The 24,041-nt window shown below is 44.1% G+C and overlaps 1 protein-coding gene across 3 annotated transcripts in view; it reads left to right on the top strand.

Annotated features, from left to right (window-relative positions):
• SPTBN1 (spectrin beta, non-erythrocytic 1) overlaps positions 1 to 24,041 on the top strand; it is a 174,499-nt gene that overhangs the window by 81,895 nt on the left and 68,563 nt on the right. For all 3 annotated transcript variants that reach the window (XM_066595713.1, XM_066595715.1, XM_066595714.1), the window contains 3 exons: positions 16,493 to 16,644; positions 22,393 to 22,566; positions 23,244 to 23,335. In XM_066595713.1, the coding sequence (XP_066451810.1) occupies positions 16,493 to 16,644; positions 22,393 to 22,566; positions 23,244 to 23,335 (418 nt within the window). The remainder of the gene's footprint in view (positions 1 to 16,492; positions 16,645 to 22,392; positions 22,567 to 23,243; positions 23,336 to 24,041) is intronic.

The raw sequence follows: 24,041 nt of genomic DNA, 5'->3' as shown, positions 1-24,041 counted from the left end.
ATAGACTGGCCATTCTGTAGAGCGTTAGCATTGCAAACTTGACTTTCATTGATGGACTTGGGCAACTATGTTGCTTTTCTATAATTGGGACCCTATTCTATAAACTTGCAGTTATATTTGGGGCTGCCAAACAGAATTTAATTTTTTATTTTTTCTGGACTACTTAACCAAAAATCACAGCCAACATTTTTTTACATGCAAGTCTGAAAACCAAAATGAATAAAGGGGCTTTAATACCATCCGACTTATCATTCAAAAAATAGTTCAAACATGCAAAAATGAATGGTAATAGTTTAGCATAATTCCTGAACAGACTATAGAAAGAAGTTCTCTTTTTATATACTGTCCAGGAATTTCTGGGCATTGTCAATTCTCTTGGAGTTCCTAAACACAAGTTGCTTCGAACCTGCCCCCCTTTTTTTGTTGGGGTAAATAAAGGTAGACGAGACTTGTTCTAACAGCGTATATAGAAATGGCATATATGCTTACCTGAACTCTGACACTGCCCTCCCCATAAATGAGCTGCTATCACTTTCTACCAAGGGGCCAGTACCCCTACCTAGCAATAGGAGGTGGTGTGATAGTGCTATTATTATATGCTGTTATTAACACATCCCCAGAGACACCATTGTTTTTGTGTGAGTACATACCCAGAAATCACATTTCTAGGTCAACTACATTGGAATGAGCACGGAAATCAAAGAAGTCTATTTACTTGAAAAGAGGGCGAAGTGCAGGTGAGCTGTGTACCTCCTACGACTGTACAGTGAGTAACTCTCTGGGGTTACACACAATATTTTACATGGCAGATTAAGTCACATTGTGAACAAATTCCAGACGAAAACTACATTAACTTTTCATCCAGTGACCTTTGGACGCCAAACTCTTCTGTACTCGCTGGGCGGGGTCTCCTCTGCGAGCGGTACCATTGAAGATTTATGTTTACCCAAACTGATCTTCTACTACAAGAAATTGTTGGATATTGTACTTTTAAAGCACAAGAGACCTTTTTTTTTATGTTCAGTTATGTGATTCTTCAATGTATTTGTTGTGAGGCTTTGATACTGGATATAGGAGTGTTAGTTACATGTAGATAGTCCATGCGGTCAGTATAGACATTGAAACCGGGGGCGCTGTATGACGGCAGAAAAAAGTGTAGAGATGTATGACCATTAGAGCTCATTCCCACAAGCCTATCTTCACCACGTGTAATGTGCGGTGAATGGAGTCAGTGAAAGTACATTGCTTTACATTGATCCATTCACATTTACACACACATGTAATACGCAGCATGTTATATTTTACCGCATATCACGCGTGTACAGCTCTAATGTTCTTCATTGTTGCGTATTAAACGTTTGTCCGACTGAGCACGTTCTATTTTGCCGCATATTCCAAGCGATGGAGCCCATTGATTTCTATGGGACCTAATTAACGCAGTAATGTAATTGCGTATGGGTGGTGTTTATACTCCGATGAAAAGGGACAGAGCTGGAAGTTTAAAAGGAAAAAGAGACCGGTATACTGCGCGTGGCGGCGTGCGTGAATTAGGCCGGCTCCATGCTAGCAAAACGGTGCGTGACGCATCCAGCGGTTTTCGCTAACGGTCGTGTGCTTTGTTAGGAGTGAAAGGGTTGTCACAGTTCTCTCTGATGGTGTAGCCCGTATATGGGAACGGGACTTACTGAGCAAGGAACGAGGTTGGATAGAGAGGGGTTGTCCAAAAAGACTGATACCGGGAGCCAAAAGGGATTAGCACTGTACTTCAGAAATCTCCGGACTGAGTGCATATAATATGCTGATGCCATACTGTGCCAAGCCCATCAGCTTCTCCTATGCTTGCTATATTGGCTTGGGGAAATGAGAACTGCCCTCAGATTAGCAAAGTCTGCTTGGCAATCCAAGACTGTGAATCATTCCATTTACTATCAAGAGTCAGTGCTTGGCTAGTGGAGTCGGGCCAGGGAATGTCCCGCTGGTGTAGTGTAGGTGCGGCGACTCCTGTTTGTTTGGACACCAGCTTTTATGGTATTGACTGTGTCACTTATTTAATCGATCCTTGCTCTGGCTCCAGGCTCGGTCTGCTGTGCAGCACCCAATATCCTTTCTCCCAGAGCTGCACATATGGCTCCTATTGGACTGAAACCCACTTTCACTTGTATACAGCAGCCGTGGATACATTGTTAGTTTGTGTTTTTTGTTTTTTTCTAAGTGGCCATAAAAGTCAATAGACAAAAAAAATGAAACTTGTATCAAAATACATCTAAGGGCACAAACTATTCCCTGCTGCCTTATCACTAGGGCTTTAGTGAGAAGTTTTAGAGCAGCTACTGTTTCCCCCAAAATAAGACCCTGTCGTATATTAATTTTTGCCAAAAAAGAGGCACTAGGTCTTATTTTCAGGGATGTTTTATTATACTTAACAGGCTCGGTCCGTGTCCCTGAGCTGCGCCATTGATTGGCCAATTCATAAATCCAACTTCCACAATGAGATGGCTCTGATTGGTTCTCGAGTTCTGCTCAGCCAATCACATTTCATCGAGCACTGCATTGATTGACTGAGCAGCACTTGAGAGCCATCGCTTCCTGGAGGCAGGATTTATGAATCCCGTAACCAGGAAGGGATCTTCTATGAGCGGCTCAGGACTGCAGGAAGCATGTTAGAAGTCCGCAGAGCAGCGGGAGGAACATGCACTGAGCCCGCTAGATAATGTTTTTGGTTTTTCTTTAAAGTAATGCTGCTAGGGCTTATTTTCGGGTTATGACTTATATTAAGCCTCCCAGAAAAATCAGGGTAGGTCTTATTTTCAGGGAAACAGAGTAGATCTGCTATACCAGTCTGTTGTTGAGATGTTCAAGATCTAATTGGATTATGATGCCACTTTTTTAATTTTGTAAAAGGTTAAGTCAATAGAAAGCATCCCAAAAAGCAGATATGTAGACACCTTGGCTCCTAGTTGTAGAGACTGCTGTGAATGTACTGGGCGTGTACATGGCTCATTATGGACACTGTCTATGTATCATCCTGTATGGATTATTCTAGATCACCGGCACTTGGTAACAATATTTTAAAGAGCTTGTCTGCTTTAGACTCCCCCTCCCCTTGCTTATGCCATGTCAGGAGCTGATGAGGACCTAGCAACTTGGATGTCCAGAAACACAGTTCTCCCTACCAGTTTGTCATCAGGAGATTGCATTAAGGAAACAGGGACAACATGTATTGACACATAGGAAGCTCCAGAAGTATCACGTTGTACGCAGTTACTGAGAAGTCCTTGTTTTCTATCCGTCTAGCAGATGTAATGAGAAGGTGTACAGTGATGGCTGATTTCTATACGCGGCCCGGTGTTGCTCAGCATTCAGTGTGGATTAGCATCTGTCAGGTCATTCAGTCAGCAATTTATGTTGGAGTCATACATCATGTACTAAGCTATAAAACACCCCATTTTAATTGGACTCCCCGGTCTGCTTGCTGCCGTCCAGCTGGAGCACGCTCCGTATCTGGAGGAGTTTCAGATCTTTCAATATATTTGCTGCCTCAATAGCCGGAGGGAAGAAATATGTATGTAATTCCTATGTCCTCTAGTATAATATTCGAGCCAGTGATTAAATGAGCCTGGATTCCTATAAAACGGTCCCTATTGTGTGTGTTATAGGGAAATTAAAAATGGGTTACGACTGGTAGTAACATGCTGGTATTAGTAACTGATGGAAGTGGAGATGTTCTTTGTACATGACTGCTAAATATGTTGGTGATATATATTTACACCGTTTCTCGTAGCGTAGATTCTACTAGGTATTGGAATGGTTCTTTAGGAGTAATGGCCCATGCAGACAGGAGAGCTGCTGCAGATTACATGAAGGTACTGACCTGTTCTGAGTAGCTGGCAGTCATCGATTCTTAATGCTTGTGCCAATCTCGGACCTCCCATTAGCATCGGGGAACAGAAATCTGAATTTATCTGACCAGGCCTCACTTTTTTTACTGCTCTGTAATCTAATTTTTTCTGCTCTTTTGCACCTTTTGTGATTCTTTTAGCTGTTTGTAGTACATATGTGCTGAGGTACAGTAAGGTATTTGGACATAGTAGTTGGAGCACCAGTTTTTTTATTCAGCTGCATCCCTGTTTGTGGGAACAATTCTGATCATAGAATGGTAGAGTTGGAAGGGACCTCCAGGGTCATCGGGTCCAACCCCCTGCTCAGTGTAGGATTCACTAAATTATCCCAGAGAGATGTGTGTCCAGCCTCTGTTTGAACACTTCCATTGAAGTGTACCTCCTGTTGCTCTCATTGTTCACCCTATCTGATGGAGCGCTGTCCTGTGTACTGTTAGAAACATATGTCGACCCTCTTCCCGACATCAGAGCTATGTAGGGAAATCTTAAAGGGGTTGTCCCGCGAAACAAAGTGGGGGTATACACTTCTGTATGGCCATATTAATGCACTTTGTAATGTACATTGTGCATTAATTATGAGCCATACAGAAGTTATTAACTTACCTGTTCCGTTGCTGGCGTCCTCGTCTCCATGGTGCCGTCTAATTTTCAGCGTCTAATCGCCCGATTAGACGCGCTTGCGCAGTCCGGTATTCTTCCTTTCTGAATGGGGTCGCTCGTGCTGGAGAGCGGCTCCTCGTAGCTCCGCCCCGTCACGTGTGCCGATTCCAGCCAATCAGGAGGCTGGAATCGGCAATGGACCGCACGGTGCACCGCATGGTGCACCGTGGGTGAAGATCCCGGCGGCCATCTTACTTAGGTAAGTAAGAAGTCGCTGGAGCGCGGGGATTCGGGTAAGTACCGGACCGGTTTTTTTTTAACTCCTGCATCGGGTTTGTCTCGCGCCGAACGGGGGGGCTATTGAAAAAAAAACAAACCCCGTTTCGGCGTGGGACAACTCCTTTAATGTTGAAGAAGGGCTGTTACTGGATTGGAAAGGGTTAATACATCCCAGAATTGTGTTTGCCTTTTTTGCTGCTGCGTCACATTGTTGACTCATGTTCAGTCTGTGATCTATTAGTATACCCAAGTCGTTTTCACATACACCGCTTAGTTCAATCCCTCCCATTCTGTGTGTGCTTTTTTTTTCATTTTTCCTTCTCAAATGTAGTACTTTGCTTTTTTTCTTAAATAGCATTCTGTTAGTCGCTGCCCACTCTTGAAGCTTGTCTGGAACTTTTTGAATCCTCTCTTTAGTGTTAACCAGCTCTCCTAGCTTTGTGACGTTGGCAAATTTGATCTGATTCCCCTCAATTCCCTCTTCCAGATCATTTATAGAAATGTTGAGCAACACTGGGCCCAGGACAGAACCTCGGGCTCAGTGTTCCCAACTTGAGTCATCCAACTGGATGTGCAGCCATTTATGACCATTCTTTGAGTATTCTTTGAGGAAAAGAGTTGTGCCAGCAGCACCAGTGAAGCACCCACTCTGGGTTGGGCTATAAATATGCAACGGCCAAAGCAAGAGGATCCAAACCGTATTCTCTCAGACAATCCAATGGGAGAAAAAAAAAAGCTTACAGCCAAAACGTTGCTGTCTTTTTTTTGTGATGGGGGGTAAAACCCTTTATATATATTTAGCACTCCTGCATGCTGCCAAAGCCCCTTTTTTCATTTGCATTTGAGTATGATCATTCAGCCAGTTGTGACATCCTCCTGTGACCCCTTTTGTCGATGGGTGTTTACGCTCTCAGGATCCCCTTTTGCTGGAAGTTTTTCCTTGATCACACCATCCTTGGTATTCTCTCCACACAACTGCATGAAAAAACCCTGCAAGATTGACAGGGTGGGAAATACTTGCTCCGGCTACTCTAGCACCGATGACCAGGCCTAGTTGGAAGTCGCTTGGATTCTCACTGAAACTGATCCTTGGGAAACTTGCTTTGATGTTGCACTCCGGGGTCACGTTTTTACTTTCCATACGAGGAAGCTCCAATAGTGACAAGGGCCGGTGCCTAATAAAGTGTCTATTTAGTGCATGGGTAATGTTTTCACGCATGAATGAGGCCCCGGGAATCTCTTGTGATGGTCTGTAAGTATGTGCGGACGTATCGTTTCAGTGTTTCTCATTGCATCGTTGACATGTGGTAGAGACAAATCCTCTCCTCTAACAGCAGTTTTCTCTCACACAAACAAATCCCTATGTAGCGCCCTGTTATCTGCAGTAGCTGGTACGTGGGTGTATTACATTGCACATGTCACTTTGCTTCAGCTGCACATTTATACTGAGAATTTTCTGGAATGTTGCAGTAGAGGTATAAATTCCCTATTCTTCATTCCAACAAACGAATGAATCCCAGCTACAGTAAATTACAGAAGTTGGCTTTTTGCAATTTATTTGGATCCTAGATAAATATGCAGGGCCTGTCCATAGAGTTACTCCTTTATATTTTTCCCGTGCAGGATATATAGGAAAAGTTAAATGCCGGTGGGATCTTGGCCTACATTGTACATCTTGTAGAACAGGCAGGGCTGTAAGACTTTGTCTTATAATTTTTTTTTTGCTCCAAAAAGAAAAAAAAAAAGGGGCTAGGTCTTATTTTTAGGTTGTTTTTTTTTCTACTTGCCTAGCAGACTCGGTCCAGGTCACTCACGCTACTCTCTGTAGCTCCAATGCGCTTCTTGCCATCCTTGGCCACCCAGAGAAGATCACTTCCTGAATACGGGATTCCTAAATCCCACCTCCAGGAGGTGATGGCTCTGATTGGTTTTGGATCGCTGCTCAGCCACTCAATGCAGCATTCGATGAATCAATGTGGTGGCTGTGATTGGTTCATCGAGCGCTGCTCAGCTAATCAATGCAGCGTTTGATGCACCAATGCGGTGGCAGTGATTGATTCATCAAGCGCTGCATTGATTGGCTGAGCAGCGCTCAAGAACCAATTGGAGCCATTACTTCCTGGAGGTGGGATTTATGAGTTTTTTTTGTGGGCGGCCGAAGACTGCAAGAAACACATCGGAGCTCTGGAGAGCAGCAGGAGGGTCCTGGACCGAGCCTGCTAGGTAATGTATTTTTTTTTCTTTTAATGCAATGCAGCCAGTGCCTATTTTCAGGGTAGGGCTGATATTTTAAGCCTCCCCTGAAAAGCCTGAAAAATCAGGATGGGGCTTATTTTTAGGGAAGGTCTTATTTTGGGGGAAACCACATAGAAATACTCTGGTCAAGTATTTTTATTGCTGTTAGGATAGGGGGATAAGCAGCTGCTTTGTCTGACTCTGCTTATCTACTTGTTAAAGGATGAGGCAGCAGGTTCTTTAAGACATTGATGTAATGTTTTAGGGTTTTTTCCAGGGCTAAAGCTGGCCATACATATCAGATAGAAGTAGGTTTGTTGATTGAACTGGATTAGTGAATTAGAATGTCTGTATGATAAGTGAACGAGCCAACAACAATTTTTTTTTTTCATCTATAAAATGAATGACGAAGCAACGTTTGGTCATTGGCTGCGTTTAGACTAACAGATTATTGTTCGCCGTCGCTCGTTTGACGATTTTTTTATTAACGATAATCGTTTTGTGTAAAAGGGCCTTGAAGTCCACTGTATGTTCACTTATGTGACACTGCTACAGAGGGGGGGGGGGGGGGGGGGGGGAGACTGACGTTTCCCAAGGACCTCCACCAAGTTTAATCCAACCCTGGAGAAAGGCAACAACCAAAGAAGTGAGAAAGCAACAGATATTTCGCTCTTCCCAGCCACACAGGAATATAAGAATGTAACACAAATGTGTGTTCCTCACTAACTGCCTTTCTCATAATTGAGTTAAAGGGAACTTGTCACCATGAAAATGCAGTCCATTCTGCAGGCATGATGTTATAGAGCAGGAGGAGCTGAGCAGATTGATATTTAGTTTTATGGGGAAACCTTCAGTAGGACTTGTATTTTAGGCATTTTTATCTCGGCACACTCTGGGTCCAGTGGGCTGACCTAACAGTGAATGACAGCTGTTTCTATATGCTCACACAGGTGTCAATCATAGATTGGACCGCCCACTGGACCTTTTAAGCTCAGAGTGAATAAAATACAAGTTCTACTGAGTCTTTCCCCATGACTCTATATATTAACCTGCTCAGCTCCTGCTCCTCTGTAACATGATGCCTGCAGTTTGGACAGGCGTCTGAGCCGACACTTTCCCTTTAACCAGTCACTGCTGACTTATTTCTGCATTGATTTATAAATAAACTTAGAATTTCTGGTTTACCTTCGGCTGCCAAGACTTGCGGGAAATGTTCCTCTGGGCTCCTGCAGTTCACCCCACGTTCACTTCCTCTCTACGTTGTTCCTTGTACTTATGATATTCGGATATTTATTTGGTTTCATCCTCCCTAGAAGTGATGAGCGTGTTTTCTGAGACATCGTTAGGATGTCTATTATTGGATTGTATGATTGTCTTGTGCGAGGGTTCGTACGGGTTTCCAGACTCCATTTCTACATGAAGTATTGAAAGGTCCAGCACCAAAGTCTGGAATTTAATAGCTCTTCTGTCTGACAATTTGGGCTCTTATTAACATTGTTGTAATATTGTGTTTTGTGGTCTGCTTTGCGCATAATTGGGGGAAAAGCCACTTTCCCCAACTGCAAATCTTTTGACCCCATACCCCTGTGATTTAACCAGAATGTGTGAATGGCCTTACCAGAATTAATTATTTTTCTTAAAGTTAGAAATTGTTCTGAACTATATTATTATTGGTCGTGACTGCTCATAAAAAGATTTTTCCCTACCCTCTAAAAATTAGATTGCCTGTAAACCTTGCTCTGAGTGTGTTAGAAATTACATTTTTCCATTTTTAAGGCCCATTTACGTGCAACAATTATCGCTCAAAATTCATTAACGTCCCCAAATAAGCTGTAATCATTGCGTGTAAACGCGGCGACCATGCACTTTTTTGTCTGAACGATTTTAAGGTGAGCTTAAAATCCATCATTTAGCCACAGAGAGATAAAGTATCTCTGAATAGACCTCATGCTGTGTTCTCTGCAGGAGCTGGGAGATTACATTGTGTTCTGTCAGCAGTCCCTAGGAGAACAATGCAGCTGTGTGCAGAGCCCAGCTGCCACACAGGTCTCTGAAAACAGCTCCCGGAAGCCCTTTTACATGCAACTGAAAATGATAGTGTTAATGAACAATAGTCGTCATTAATACTTTATGCAAAATGATCGCTGAAACTTTCAATCATTTGAAAGATTATCTTTGAGTGTAAATGGGCCTTCAGTTTCACTTGTTTTTGAAATGGCTTGATGTTGATCAATTTAGCCATCAAACAAGAGTTATTACCCAGCTTTCCTGGACTTAAGAATGACGAATCTCCTTAAAGGAATTTCCAGGACTGAACTTTTGATAACTGCTAATCAGGATAGGTTATCAGTAGTTGATCAGGGGTGGTCTGCAGCTCAGGATCCCCACCAATCAGCTGATTGAAGAGGCCATGGCATTTTTCTCAGGCATGTGATGTCACGTTCATCAATCACATGGCCAGAGAACAGTATAGTCCCATTCAAGTGAATGGATTTTTAGCTTCTATACCAGACACAGCAAGTATATAATGTATGGGCTGTATCGGGCATGAACTAAAGCGCTCACGGCGCTCACCCAAGCACCTCTTTCACTTAATTCGGCTAATTTGCGTTGATCCTGAGTGGCCGAACATCGCTGATTCTGGAAAACACATTTAAAGGGGTTTTCTGAGGCGTTGATATTGATTGCCTAGCCCTAAAATAGGCCACTAATTTTAGATTGCTGAGGGTTCCATTCTCAACACCCAGCCATTTAGCTGGCTGCAGGGGTCATGGCATTCCAACTAGCACTGCGTTTCCTTCATTGTTTACAAGGCATAGCACTGTCCACTTAGGAGTGGCCATGCTGGGTACTGCAGCTCGATCCCTTTCACTTGAATATGTTACTGAGCAGCAAAGAAATGCAGTACCAGATACAGCCACTACAAAGTCTGTGGCGCTGTGTCTAGTAAACAATGAAGTGTGCGCGGTGCTTGCAGCCTCAGTGCCACCATTTCAGTCAACTGATTGATGGGGTGTCAGTCACTTACCCACCGATCTTATACTGATGGCCTATTCTGAATCTGGGTGCTATCACTGCTGAACTAGGTGGATTTGGAAATGCATTCAGATGGGATAAATTAAAATGTTAATGTAAAATACAATGACAGCCATGTTGATTGTCACCAAACTTTAGCTAAGAACTGAATAGAATTTTTTACTTTTTAAGAGAAAACAACTGATGGAAAATGTTCGCTGCCATGGCCGGCTTTTGCTTGAGGTAAACGTGTTTTCTATAGTGGGTATCCAATTACCATAAAAGACAGTCCGGCTGCACCTATGCATTGGTCCTATGTTTATTCTCTATAAATGGGAATCTCTGTAGTAATGGTAGCAGCTTTACTAATTATTCCATAAATTATTTCATGCCGATATTTCCCAACATGTACCTCCATAGTAAAGCTTGGTTCACCCCAGCATTGCATTCAGAATATAGGATCTGTCCTGGGACGAAAACAAAAGTTGCTGAACGGACCCTATTGGACGCTGTCCTGCTTCCGTCCAGCTCCCTGGCATGTTTCCCGACAGTGGTACAGAGTGTTGCTGTATTGTCTGGTGTTCTATGCTGGATTTATTCCAGAAGCTTAGTAGGTGCAAATGGAAATCTCTAAGTGGGTAGCTAAACGTTTTACAAACTTTTCAGCACCTAGACCCCCCACAGATCAAAACTTCTGACAGGTCAGTATGACATGTAAAAAGTTTTTAGTTGCCCTTTAATGTCAACGGGCCTGTCCTGGTGAAAGGATCCTCTAAATATGTGTAGATCCTTCTAGGCACAGGAAATGACATTTGGCTCATATTTTTGTCACATTATTACATTAGTCACATTATCAGTATGTAGCTCCTCTGTGAAAGTATCCTGACATTCGTGCAGGTTATTTCCTGCCACCGTGTGAATGAAGATGCAGCGCACGCTATAAATGATGTATAGACTCGGTAACAGGAGATGGCGGCCTTGTGCTTATCTTGTTTTCTCCGTTAGTTTCCATGGTTAGCGGCATATTTCTGGTCTCTGACAAACCCCATAGGATTTGATCGGGAACAGACTCTGGTCACCATAATCCTAAGAATGTGCACATGGTGTCCCTCTGATGTCCCAACATGGGGGTCCCCAGCGGTCTTAATCCTTCGGAAATATATATCCACTGTCGCGTGTTCACATGACATTTAAGCATATTTGTGCGCATATTACGTCGTGACTTTTTACGCTACTAGTTTATTTTACAATACAGAGATCTCTCCCATCATCTGTTTATACCAAGGACTGTAGACGTAGAGGATGCCCCTTGTTAGTCAGAGGAAAGAAGGTTTCTACAACGACATAAAAGAGGGTTCTTTACTGTAAGAGCAGTGAGACTATGAAACTCTCTCCATGAGGACGAGGTGATTACAAATTTGATAAGAGTACAAGAGGGGCCTGGACGTCTTTCTTGAGCATTACATGTTATAGTCAAAAAACTTCAGAAGGGTCGGTGATCCAGGGATGGTCCGATTGCCAGATTAGAGTCGGGAAGGAATTTTTTTACCCTTAAATGGGGAAAATTGGCTTCTAACTCATTGGGGTTTTTTGGCTGAACTGGATGGACAGATATCTTTTTTTTTTTTTTTTGGCCTTACATACTATGAGGATATTCCGCAGTCCACCAAGCTCCTATATGAATTCTCTTTTCATGTTGTTGCTTAGTAATGGACATGACCAACAGCGGGTGACTCTGCTCTCCATAGCCATGATCTCTACAGAGAAGCTGGCACTATAATCTGAGCACTAGCGAGGGAAAGAAAGTTTCCAGCCATACTCACAACTTTTTTACATGTTAGGTGTGAGGGTGGGGGTGGGAGGTTGCAGAAAGGTCTTTTATTCAGGTCTTTTCGAAGCAGAATTTCTAAAACACGAGCCATTTATCTTCCTTTTCGGTGTGGGGCCTCCTCAGAAAGCATGGTCACCGCCTTCACACCTGTGCCAACAGAGCACTGGCTTGTAAAATATATATAAATGCCAGGGTTATTTTATTTATTAACATCATTTATATAGTGCTTACATATTCCGCAGCACCCATTAGTATGCTATTTTTTCATTTTCCTGAGAAACCGGAGTACCCAGAAGAAACCTTGGCAAACACGGGGAGAACATAAACTTCATGCAGACGTTACCCTTGGTCGTATTATATGCCATGACTTCTAGGTTTCGTGTGTCGTCACTCTCGTTGAGTCAATAATTCCCTAGATTAATTCTTGAGTTTACTGGAACATATTTGTTGGCCAACTGTTTTACGAGGACCTGTCATGTCAACAGGGTGGTCTGCATAGCCTTGCAACCGTGGCCCTGTTGACTTCAAAGATGTCTGTCTTTTGTTTATACTCGCTCCTTGTTTCCCTGTATGGACTCTTCCTAGGTTTGGTTCCTGGCATTGTGAATGTGTCAAGTGGGCGATCCCCACCGTCAATGGGTGGCATCAGACTCGAATGAGAGTGAGCAGTGGGGATCATACATTTGACAAATTCACAGCGTTGGGAACCAAATTTCAGGGCAGCCCGAACTGGGGGGGGGGAAGTAGGAATAAGAGAAGCACATCATTGGAATCAGTGGAGCCATGGATGCAGAGCTATGCAGCCGTCCCTACTGCTATGAGAACATGATGGATCATTTATAAGTGGAAGCCGGGTACGGGAAAGGTTATGTTGATATTTAATATCTTAAAGGGGATTTTTCACACCAGATGTTTATCACCTTTTTACATGATGGGGGCCCTACAGACCGCTGGTACATGGGTTCCAAGCCTCAAGACTGCAGTCAGGAGTCTGAGTCATACAACGGTTAACCGTGCACAGTGCCGCTCCATTCATTGTCTGAGCCGTGTTCTCTGCTATCTCCGTCGATCCCTGGAATTTGAATGGAGCAGCACCGTACAGTATAGAATGGTGGGCTGTGGACCCCCATTATTGTGATCTGTGGGTTTCCCAGTCATTAGACATTTGTTAGCTACCGTTTGTAAAGGGTGATAAATGTTCATTGAGGGAAAACTCCTTTCAAGACTTGTATATTCCCAAATATTCTGCTGTGGATTTTTGCAGAAGGTGAAATCCTCAGCAAATTTGCAAGGTAAAGCTCCATTCTCTTGCATTGTACTACAGTGTAGAGTCCTGCCACAATGTCCAGTGCAATAAATGATCGTGTAACACAACTCTTCAAACCCGTGACATGCCACATCCGGTGTGAAGATGCTGCTGGTTTCACCAATCGCATGCACAGGTTTTGGTGTGGATTTTTAGGCTGGTGCGACTGTGTATTTTATTTTATGCATTATGACAAGCCTGAGGCATTAACTTGTACCTTTAAGCCAAACTTTTTCCTACTACTTCAGAATAATCCTACTGTAGAACTCATTTTTCTTTTTCCTTATATTTTTGGGTTTGGATAATCCCGAAAACATTGATGGATTGTAACTCCTTTTAGGGCAGGGGCCATTCAGATCATTCTTCTACCTGCGGCTAACCATCTATCCCGGACCGCTCTGCTGGACACATGCAGTGTAAAATTACAGTTGTGGGTTTCGGCTGTCTGCAGCGGTTTCAGACTCTTAAGTCGTGGGTGCAGAATGGTATAAGAGGATCCCACGGACACAGTTGACTTTTTGTGTCTTTATGTATAAACCTAATGGATGTGATGTGAAGCTGCGGCTCCTGTTAGCTATTACTAACCTAGTTCTACCGTATCTAGATCTTGGCTGCTCTCCCGCTTGTAGATCTTGTGCATTTTCAAAATCGGCAATACGGAAACACATCTTGGCAGAGTTGTTAGATGACCTTATTGCCTTTTTTACAGGCCGCTTCCTTCCTCAATGTTAATGCAAGATAACCGTCAACTGCTGCTGTTTGTCCAACCGTTACAGGTTTTCTTCACTCGTCTTCCTGCTTTGTTCATTTACGTTCTTGCCTCTGGAGAGACAATATGCCTCAAGCAAGCAGTCAAAATGGTTATACTTCTTACACCGGCGTAAAAACTAGAAAAATGGTCAGTTAAAGGGATTTTACCAGAATTATAAGTTATTCCCTATCCTCTGAGATCCCCATCCATCCTGAGAATGGGTGTCCCGTGTCGTCCTCTTCTCGTCAATACAGGGACACTTCTCCCACCCGCAATGATATCCCGCTGAGTAAGGTGCTGGCTGAGCGCGAGCGATCGGCATGCTATACATTTCAGCGGAAATAGCTGAGCAGCAAAGTCTCTGGTGTCTCCGCAGTCCCATTGAAAATGAATGGAGCGGAAATGCGCTTGAGTAACCAACCTTCTGTTAATGGGGGATTCATGAGTACTTGAGAACTTGACCGTTCTTGCTCAAGTGAGTGTTCAGCCAAGGTGTATGGCAACCTTTTAGACTATTGCTTTAGTTTAGACCACCCATATTACCATTGTAATTAAAGTGACCCTCTGGTTTTGGAACAAAGTTCTCTCCGGGGGTATATTTTCTGCAGTTGTTACTTTGCCATCTTTCTGATCTGACAGTTCCGGGTCCTGTTTTCAGCCTTCAAGATGGACAAAACAATCTTCAGACTACCTAATCCCCACAGTGCATTAGTAGTGTCAGACAACTAATAAATGATACCTGCTCTCTGATTGGTCAGAGCTGCTCATGTGATCAGCACTGACTAATCATATAGGAGTGCACATTGTGCATTAGGTAGAGAATTGCTGTAGCTATATTGGATGCCTGAAAAACTACTGCAGCTAATATACCCCTGGCACCTCCTGTCGTGGGACAGAATTTTGTCCCCAAATTGAAGGGTTGCTTTGAGTTGTAGTCTGAAGTACACTGTCACGACTACCACCAGGATCACTTACAGCTGATAGTTTGATCCTAGGATAAGGATTTCAGGGTTGAGGTGACAGTCGCCCTGGATCGGGAGGGGTAACCTCACTCCTTAGAGAGAACAGCAAGAAGGTGAGTGAGGAGACTTATAAAGCCATCCATGCTCCTCTGGGTAATATGCAAATAAGGAAGATGGAACAATACCTCTGCAGCGCCACCTATTGGATGGCAGCATTCCTTCAAATCAATGCTTGACCCTTTATACAGGTCTATAGAACAATGCTTGGGACCCTGGACACTCTCTTCAAGCAGTATAATGGTCTATGTCAATCTCTTCCTAATTAGGCAAAATGACCATTCAGTGGTTTGGTGCAGCTAGATGACAGCCATATTGGCCTCACTCTGTCCTTCTAGAAATAGGAAGATTTGAGAGATTTTAACGACTTCAGAGCAGGCGAGAACTCCAAGACTTGTATATAAGTTGTGTAGTGCTGCCAGAAGAGGCCATCTCCCCGCCTGGTAATGGGGCATGAAGATGTATAGTAATGTATCTGGGCGGGAGGTTATTGCTGTGATATTTAGTGAAGAATGGGAATAGTTGACATTCTACCTTCCTCCACATCACATACCTCACCCATGGAAGAAGCACGTCCTCTTCCCCCTTGGAGTCTGAGCAGAGGAGGAAGTGAAGGAATTTCCTTTTGCTTATCCCATTTGTTTTCTTGCTCAGCCAACACAATGGAGTTACTGTGCTATAGTTCATCAGATAGAATTCTGTTCTTCAACGTCAACACATTACTTAAAGGAAGCCGAACATCAACGCTTCTTGATGACCTTATATATATATATATATGTTTGTTATCTCTGTGCCTGTAGTATGTCTGAGAGAAAAATGCATTTAAGTCACGTCACTTTCAAACTATTATTTCTGAGGTGCAGAAACGTATTTTCTTTACTATAGACAATATATGTGTATTGGCGCTTGCTCAAGTTTTACACATTTTCTTGGGTTTCTATGTTTTAGCTGCACATTTACATTATTTTACTTGTTGCTATAGCTGAAGGAGTACTAAAGTAGTACATTAAAGGGCAAGTAAACGTTTGTCAAACTTTTGCCATGCCAAACGTTTTGATCAGTTGGGTTCCGAGTGCTGAGATGCCCACCAGTATCTAAAATGACCTGGCAGGGGCAGTCATCTGAGCGTTGTGCCCATCCGGCTGTTTGTCACTACTCAGAGCAGTTTATAGGCTCCGCAGAAAGTCCTTGGAGTCTGTACACCGCTCGCAGTGATAGATAAATAGGTACTGTGCTCAGCTGAACACTTCTGCCCATGTTTTTTAAGCGATTGGTTGTGGTCTCGGCACTCGGACCCCTACCAATCAAAAGTTCTGGCAAGTTTGGTTACACTTCAAAACTAATCGTATAGTAAGTCATTGACTTGTCCTCTTTTGTGACAGCTAACATGGCCGGCAGGGTTCATAGGTGCTTTTTAGAGACTCTTTTATATCTATCCATTTTCATTGGATGCCATTGTGTATATTAAACCTAGAGGTTTCTTGCTTACTTATAAGGAACATCACTGCTCAGCCTTAATAGCCATTGACCTCTTGTTTTTCATCTTCTGTTTTCTAGATGAACGTGAGGCTGTCCAAAAGAAAACCTTCACAAAATGGGTTAATTCCCACCTGGCCCGAGTTTCCTGCAGAATTACTGATCTGTACGCAGACCTGCGAGATGGGCGGATGCTTATCAAGCTGTTGGAGGTTCTCTCTGGAGAAAGACTTGTAAGTAGTTTCCTCACACACAGCCCAGTTTTTGCAACTCTTCTCTACACTTTCTCAGTTCACTTAAGGTGATCCGAAGCCTCATTTCCTTCCCGTACTTCGCACGCAGGAGGTGTGGCTGATTTTCACTACCTATTTCACTATGTTTTCTGGTTCTCAGAATGCTGTGTCTAATAGTGATCTTCTCTTCATTCATGTGTAATAAATGAATAGACTATAATGTACGATCCGTCATATTGAAACTTGCCCTTTAGCTAAAGCGAATGTTCAGCTTTATCTGCAATTCCACGCCAGGATGGCTGTACACGCGACCACTAGTGTGCGCTTCAGCGGCCGCGAAAATGACCAAGTGAACAATGATTGCTTTGTCAAACAGTCGTTCTTGCACTAATGACTCACTTTAGAAACTGTTTCAAGCAACTATTCGGACCGTCTTCTGTAAACCCAGCCAGACTACTAGAAACTAAATCTCACCGTTTAGGCTAAATGTATGTTAAAAGGATATTCCAGATTTTCAGAAAACCCCCTTAAGGCTACCTGCACACTGGGGCGGATTTTCTGCAGTGCATTCGCACGACTCGGCTGAAGCATTGAATATTTTGTATTTGCCAACTTTTTACCAGAATTTTTGTTTAAGTTGGAATATGGGGGAATGAAGATTAAAGGGGTATTCCCATCACAGCAATTTATTCTCTGTTCACAGGACCACTGAGACTACCATAATCTTAAGGTTTCCTCCCCAGCAAGTCCACGCAGAAGTGTGGGCAGTAGAGGATACACACGCCTCAGCTCCATTCATTCTATTGGGATCACTAGAGATAGCAGAGTGCTCCTTCATTGCCCACACTTTGGGATGCATCGGGGTTGAAGTCTTGGGCTCGGTGGAGGTCCCAGTGGTTGGACCCTCATGATCAGCAAGTTATTCCCTATCCTGTAGATAGGGCATGACGTGCTCTTACTGGAACAACCCTTTAAGGTATATCTGTCTTTTTTGAGACGTTTTAAACTTGGTGTGCCTCCCATTTCAGTACAAAAATCTGACCAGGGACAAAGAAAGGCATACATTAAGTGTAGTTCTTCTCTGTCGCCACTCAATCCACCGATTATTATTATTTTTTTTTATTGGGGGACCTGTTTTTGGCCATTCAGGATGGCTATTGTAGTTTTCTACTGAATGCACACTGTACACTGCTCTGATTGGCCAGTGCTAATCACATGAGCAGCTCTGGGCAATCAGAGAGCAGGTATAGCATATTGGTAGTGTAACACTGTGTGGAGTAGGTAGTAGGCAGGTGGGTTGACCATTTTGGATGGCTGAAATCGGGACCTGAAATCTGTCGATCAGGGGGGACGTCAGAGAGCGACTACAGGTAATATACTCCCCCCCCATCCCCTCCCGTCCTGGAACAAAGTTCTGTCCTGAAATCAGAAGGTCGCTTTAATATCCGCTATAGTGCTAAAACCATACGCAGTGCGGACATTGTGATAAGTCATCCATTTACTGTATTCAGAGTACAAGTTGTCGTAAAACATTTTTTTTCATCCAACTCTTAGCAAGAATCCCAAGTATCATCATGGCAGGTCCTTGAAATTAATTTCCGTTTCTTCATATCCCTGCAGCATTGCCATAGTCCGGCATTGACAGGAGCAGCTTATGGTGAAAGTGCGCACTTGTGTGCTAAGTGAAGATAATTCTCATCTGCAGATCTCGTTCCATAATTGATGGTTTGAGTGGTCATTACAAGCTGTGACTGAGGGAGCATTGTCCATTGTATACTAACAACCAACTATTATGGCCCTGGTATTTCTAGATAATGTGCGGCTCCGGAGACACATGATCGTTTTTAGACAGAACCCTCAGTCACTACAAATCCACTTTCTCGTACACCGCCCATTAGTCCCGCAGTGCAAAAGGTTCATGTCCTCCTGAAAGTGAAGGTTATCTGGTCCACCCAGTAATTTTGTAAGAGTTGTTTGCCTGAATCACTATGACCTGGGAGCATTGGGAAAGGTAGCCCTGTTATCAGTGGGTGTGTAGAACGTCTACATTATTCATCATCTGCAGACATGTTTGTAGAACACATTCATGGAGTGAGCGCCGCCGGAGGCTTCTAAGTGATAGTAGAAGAGAAGATGGTCATTATAGTCTGTCTCTCGTAGAGCATGCAGCCCATCGCTGTATAATTGTCGGCTGTATGCTCTTCATGAGACAGACCGATACCACCACAGTATGTTGGGCTACTTTATATAGATGAGTATAGGTGATAAGTATCTGATCACTGAGGGTCCTACACTAGAACGGGGGTCCTAGACCTCCTGCAGTGCTCAACCGATGCTCCATACAAACTCCTTATTGCTGTTGTGCATTGCGGAGGAAGAGAAGGTTTATGCCCACCGTTCTAGTAATTGGTCGGGCTCCCAACGCATCATCCGTCCTGTGAATAGGTGAGAAGTGTCCATTGTTGCATAACCCCTTTTAAAGAGCTTCCCCCAGATTTTTTTTAACTACTGATGACCTATCGTAACAGTAGGCCATCAATAGTAGATTGGTGGGGAACTGCTATTTGGGATCCCCATCGGTCAGGTGGTCAATGGGTTGCTATTATAATGTACAGTATTAGAAGCAAATAGCCCTGTCAATGTTGTAGCAACCCGGTTTGACACTATAGGTACAGCTCCCATTGAATTTAATGAGTTGTGTCCAAAGTGCCAAATTGGGTCATTGCAATACAAATGGCACTGATAGCTGGCCTGGCAATCAGCTGATCAGCAGGGATCACAAGTGGTGGACCCCCATTGAGCAACTGTTGATTTCCTATGGGTTACCTACACTCAGGATAGGTAAAATCCTAGACAACCCCTTTAACTTAGACACATGAGATGGTTGTCCATCTAATGCTCATTCGGCTGACTGCTATCTCTATCCCTACACATATATCCTCGGCCGAATGTGCATGGGTAGTGAGGGAAGAAAGCCACTGCTAGACATCTCTGCGGCAGCTAATGTTCCAAAAACCAAAGAATTGGTCAATTTAAATCCAACTGCCTTATTATCTATCCCTAAAATGTGCCAAACGGAGCGTCGAGTTGCCACCATAGACATTATATGATGGCTAGGCCTGCCAAAATCTGCATATTTGACTGATCTGTACCTAAGGCTATAATCACATGGGTAAAAAACTGACCAACTTCACTCGGAGTGTATGTGCATTTATATATCAGGTTATTTTCAGTTTTTGAGTCTTTAATGAGTTTCCTCAATGTCATCTGCTTTTTTTTATCAAAAAGAAAACAAATTAGCCAAATTGATGTAGTTTAAAACTCTAATTGAAGTCAATGGGTGCAAGGAAAAAAGCGCACATGCCATGCATTCCGCTTATATAAATGCACACATTGGCTTGAATACGCCTTTCCAGTCCTAGAATCGCACTCCCAATAGGTAATGCTGCAACTTCCTGCTTCTGGTCACCTCATCAAACAGCACCATAACTTAGTTTAAGGCGCTGTGGGGACGTGACGGGTTCCCTTCAATGTTCAGTCAGTTGCAAACTCAGACAGAACTTGGAAGTTAAAATCCTGTGAGTAAGCCTTGATTTGTAGGGTCGCCCTTAGATGTCCAGAATGGCCACTCACAGGCTGTTGGCTGTAGTGCAGCTAAAAATTTGGCATCGAACCTGCCTAATTCTACCATTCTTTTTGGCTTCTGTAAATGTATTACTTTTAGGTGCTTTTTACGTTACATGCTTTTGGGATGGGCAAGCTATAGTTTAAAGGAAGATCTAGAAATAAAACGGTCTCCTATTGCAGCTTTGTAGTAGCAATTTTAACATATGTTCTCCTAAAAAGGCTAAAGGGCAGTGCTACACAAACATCGGTTTATCGTCACACCATAACATCTAAGGCCTCCCTCACACAGGGCGTTTTGTACAGCGTTTAGCGCTGCCTTTTCAGCCCAGCGCTAAACGCTGTACAACACTCCCATTCATTTCAATGGGGCTGCTCACACAGGGCTGAAAACGCAGCGCCTCCCAACGCTGTGCTTTAACAGCGATGCATGTTCTATTTTTGGCCGTTTTCAGCCCTGCGTCGCCCATTGAAATGAATGGGCAGCGGTTTTAGCACTGCTGAAAATGCGGCAACACTTGGTGCCGCATTTTTGGCAGCATTAACCGCTGGCCGATTTTCGAGGTGAGGGCTTGCAATAGAAGCCCTACCCCGTAAATGAGTCCCAGCTAGGTAGAGAAAAAAAAAAAAAAGCAATACTCACCTAGCCGCTGCAGTCCTGGTCGCGGCCTCTGGTCTCTGCTGCTGATCCGGGCTTCCCCTGCACTCACAAGTCTATTGCCGTAGGCCAGGTTTGAGAACCCCGCCTCCAGCAATAGAGTGCTGTGATTGGTTATCGGCGCGCTCGATGTCCAATCACAGCCCTTCATTGACTGTCTCAGCCAATCAGAGCTTGCCGGCGCTGATTGGCTGAGAGTCAATGAAGGGCTGTGATTGGGCATCGAGCAAGCGCCGACAACCAATCACAGCACTCTATTGCTGGAGACGGGGTTCTCAAACCTGGCCTACAGCAATAGACTTGTTAGTGCAGAGACTGGGGGGACTTACACCCATTTAATCTGCTCCCCTTATTAATAATGACAAACAGACCATTTTATTGCTGGCATAAACTTTGTGGGAAGGCCACAGCTTTATTTTAACCGTTTATAATTATAGCGTTAACCTATTCTTTTCTTCTTCCCATGCCTACCAAACTTCTTATTTAACTCGATAACGTTCTAATTATACCATGGCGTGAGAAAGCCCATAATGGCCTGTAAACGCCCTCAATTCCCCAGCTGGCATGGAAAGTCCACTTTTACTGCCAACAGCTGTGACAACTTAAACCAACTTGCAACTTTGTTCGACCAATAACCCCCCCCCCCCCCTCCCCCCAGCTCAGAGGGCGGGCGGGTGGGCGTCTTCTCTCTTCTTTCTTCCTAGTGGACTGACCGCTCCTCCTCTTCCTCTCTCCTCTTCCTTGCTCTAGCCCCTCCTACCCCTTAGGTCGCTTCTTTCTTACCCCTTTCCTGTCCTTACCCGCCCCCCAGTCCCTCACCCCCTCGCTATGCGCTTTGTTGCTAGCTAGGAAGCCCGGATCAGCGGCAGAGACCAGCGGCCGCGACCCGGACTGCAGCGGCTAGGTGAGTATTACTTTTTTTTTTTTCTTTTCAGCATTCTTGTCTGAAAACGCAGCCAAAACGCTGGCATAAAGTATGGCAGCGCTGCTGAAACTGGGCGGAATCTGCAGTAAACGCAGCGTTAAAAAACGCTGCGTTTCTGCAAACGCCCTGTGTGAGGGAGGCCTTACCATTATTTAGAAGTCCTATGATTTGTTAATAAAAAAAAAAAATCCAAAAAATGTAAATTTTAATATTTAGTGCAACAGTGGCACAGGATGCAAACTCTAAGTATTGCGCTGTGACCTGCCGTACGAGGGCAGCCAGGTTTGTTGATCTCCTGGTATTAGTCTGGGCTGGGGGATAACTATCGTACTTCTGAAAATCCACTCATAACTGGAAGGTTTCCAGATTGGCTTACAGGCCTGTTTCATAACACAGCGCTGCTTATGCTTTATTTGTTTTACTTCTCACACTTGACACGTCCGTCGTTTTTGTGTTTTTCCTTTACATCTTTGTGGAAATTTGTGGATCTTGCTCCCGCTACGTATACTAATAGTCTCTCTAACATTTTGTCTTACCACAGCCCAAGCCCACCAAGGGAAGAATGCGGATCCATTGCCTGGAGAATGTGGATAAAGCTCTGCAATTCCTGAAAGAACAGAGGGTCCATCTAGAGAACATGGGATCACACGATATTGTCGATGGAAACCACAGACTGACACTGGGCCTTATATGGACCATCATCCTCCGATTCCAGGTACATCACTGTCACGCACATGCTTTAATTTGGCTCGCTTCATATATTTAATATTGACGTCAACAAAAGAATTAAAGGGCGTAAGTCACATTTATGTGCTGCCTGTTTACTACATGGGCAGCACATGTACCCATAACAATCCGTGAGGCTATTCACAAATGTAGTATTTCACACAGACCAATGGTCCCTGTGCAAAAATAATATTGCGTTGTGTCCTAGAGTGCACAGACAAAGGCCGGCGGAGTGCGCCCTGGCCGGCGGAGTGCGCCCTGGCCGGCGGAGTGCGCCCTGGCCGGCGGAGTGCGCCCTGGCCGGCGGAGTGCGCCCTGGCCGGCGGAGTGCGCCCTGGCCGGCGGAGTGCGCCCTGGCCGGCGGAGTGCGCCCTGGCCGGCGGAGTGCGCCCTGGCCGGCGGAGTGCGCCCTGGCCGGCGGAGTGCGCCCTGGCCGGCGGAGTGCGCCCTGGCCGACAAATGTTTCCAGGTGCAGCATAAGCACAGGTGTGAATTCGCCCGTACATCCAGAACAGATGCTCTCATGCCAAAATTCTGAATTCTTTTCAAGATGTGATTTGCCAACCTAAAATTTCCAGTTCATCTGGTTAAATGTGAAAATAACGCTGCATGCCAACTGACGGCCCGTGCGGCATCTGCTTACCGAATGCCCTTTGTCTCTGCTAGATTCAAGATATTAGTGTAGAAACCGAGGACAACAAGGAGAAGAAATCTGCTAAGGATGCACTGCTTTTATGGTGCCAGATGAAGACAGCTGGGTGAGTCGAGATTAAAAGATTACCTCAAAAGATCTTCTTACAGAGTTTTCACAAAAACAATTGCGCTGGCTACAAACATGTCCTATCTAACTGGATTACTGCAGCGCCATATAAATGACTGTATTCTATGGCCAAATAACCTGGATTGTGGGGGATGTGTGAGGAAATATACATACATTAGAAGGGTTTACTTACTAAGCCACAGCTTGAGGCTTATTGCTTGCACATGCACCTTCTCTTATAGTAATCGATTTAGAAATTCATTTTATATACGTACAGTAAGAGCGGATCACCTTCTAGCCGGACAGGTAACCCAGCTGCAGATATACTCATCAACCTCTTAGGTTGTCATCTATTGAGGTTTATAGAAAGTCTCCTTCCTGGGCCACAAGAAATATCACATGTGGGTTTTGCAGTCTTCTGACCGGCTGCTGGAGTATATAGTAAGTTATGTCCTCTTTATAACTCAACCCAATGCATCACAAGTTTGTACTGGATTATTGCAGAGCAATTAGTCTGACCAAAGGCGAAGTACCTGGGAGGCTCCGGTCACATCACATTCAGGGCTTACATTAGAGACACGTGCAACTGTGATTCTCATTGGGAAAAATACATATATCTTATCAGGGATATAAGCGATTCCCTATTCAGTAGTTGACTATAATCCAAGGGACACGCTCTTAGCATAACTTTTCATATTGGTCTA

Source organism: Eleutherodactylus coqui, chromosome 3, assembly GCF_035609145.1.
Source record: "Eleutherodactylus coqui strain aEleCoq1 chromosome 3, aEleCoq1.hap1, whole genome shotgun sequence".
Classification (NCBI taxonomy): domain Eukaryota; kingdom Metazoa; phylum Chordata; class Amphibia; order Anura; family Eleutherodactylidae; genus Eleutherodactylus; species Eleutherodactylus coqui.
This window is presented reverse-complemented; position numbering and strand designations above follow the sequence as displayed.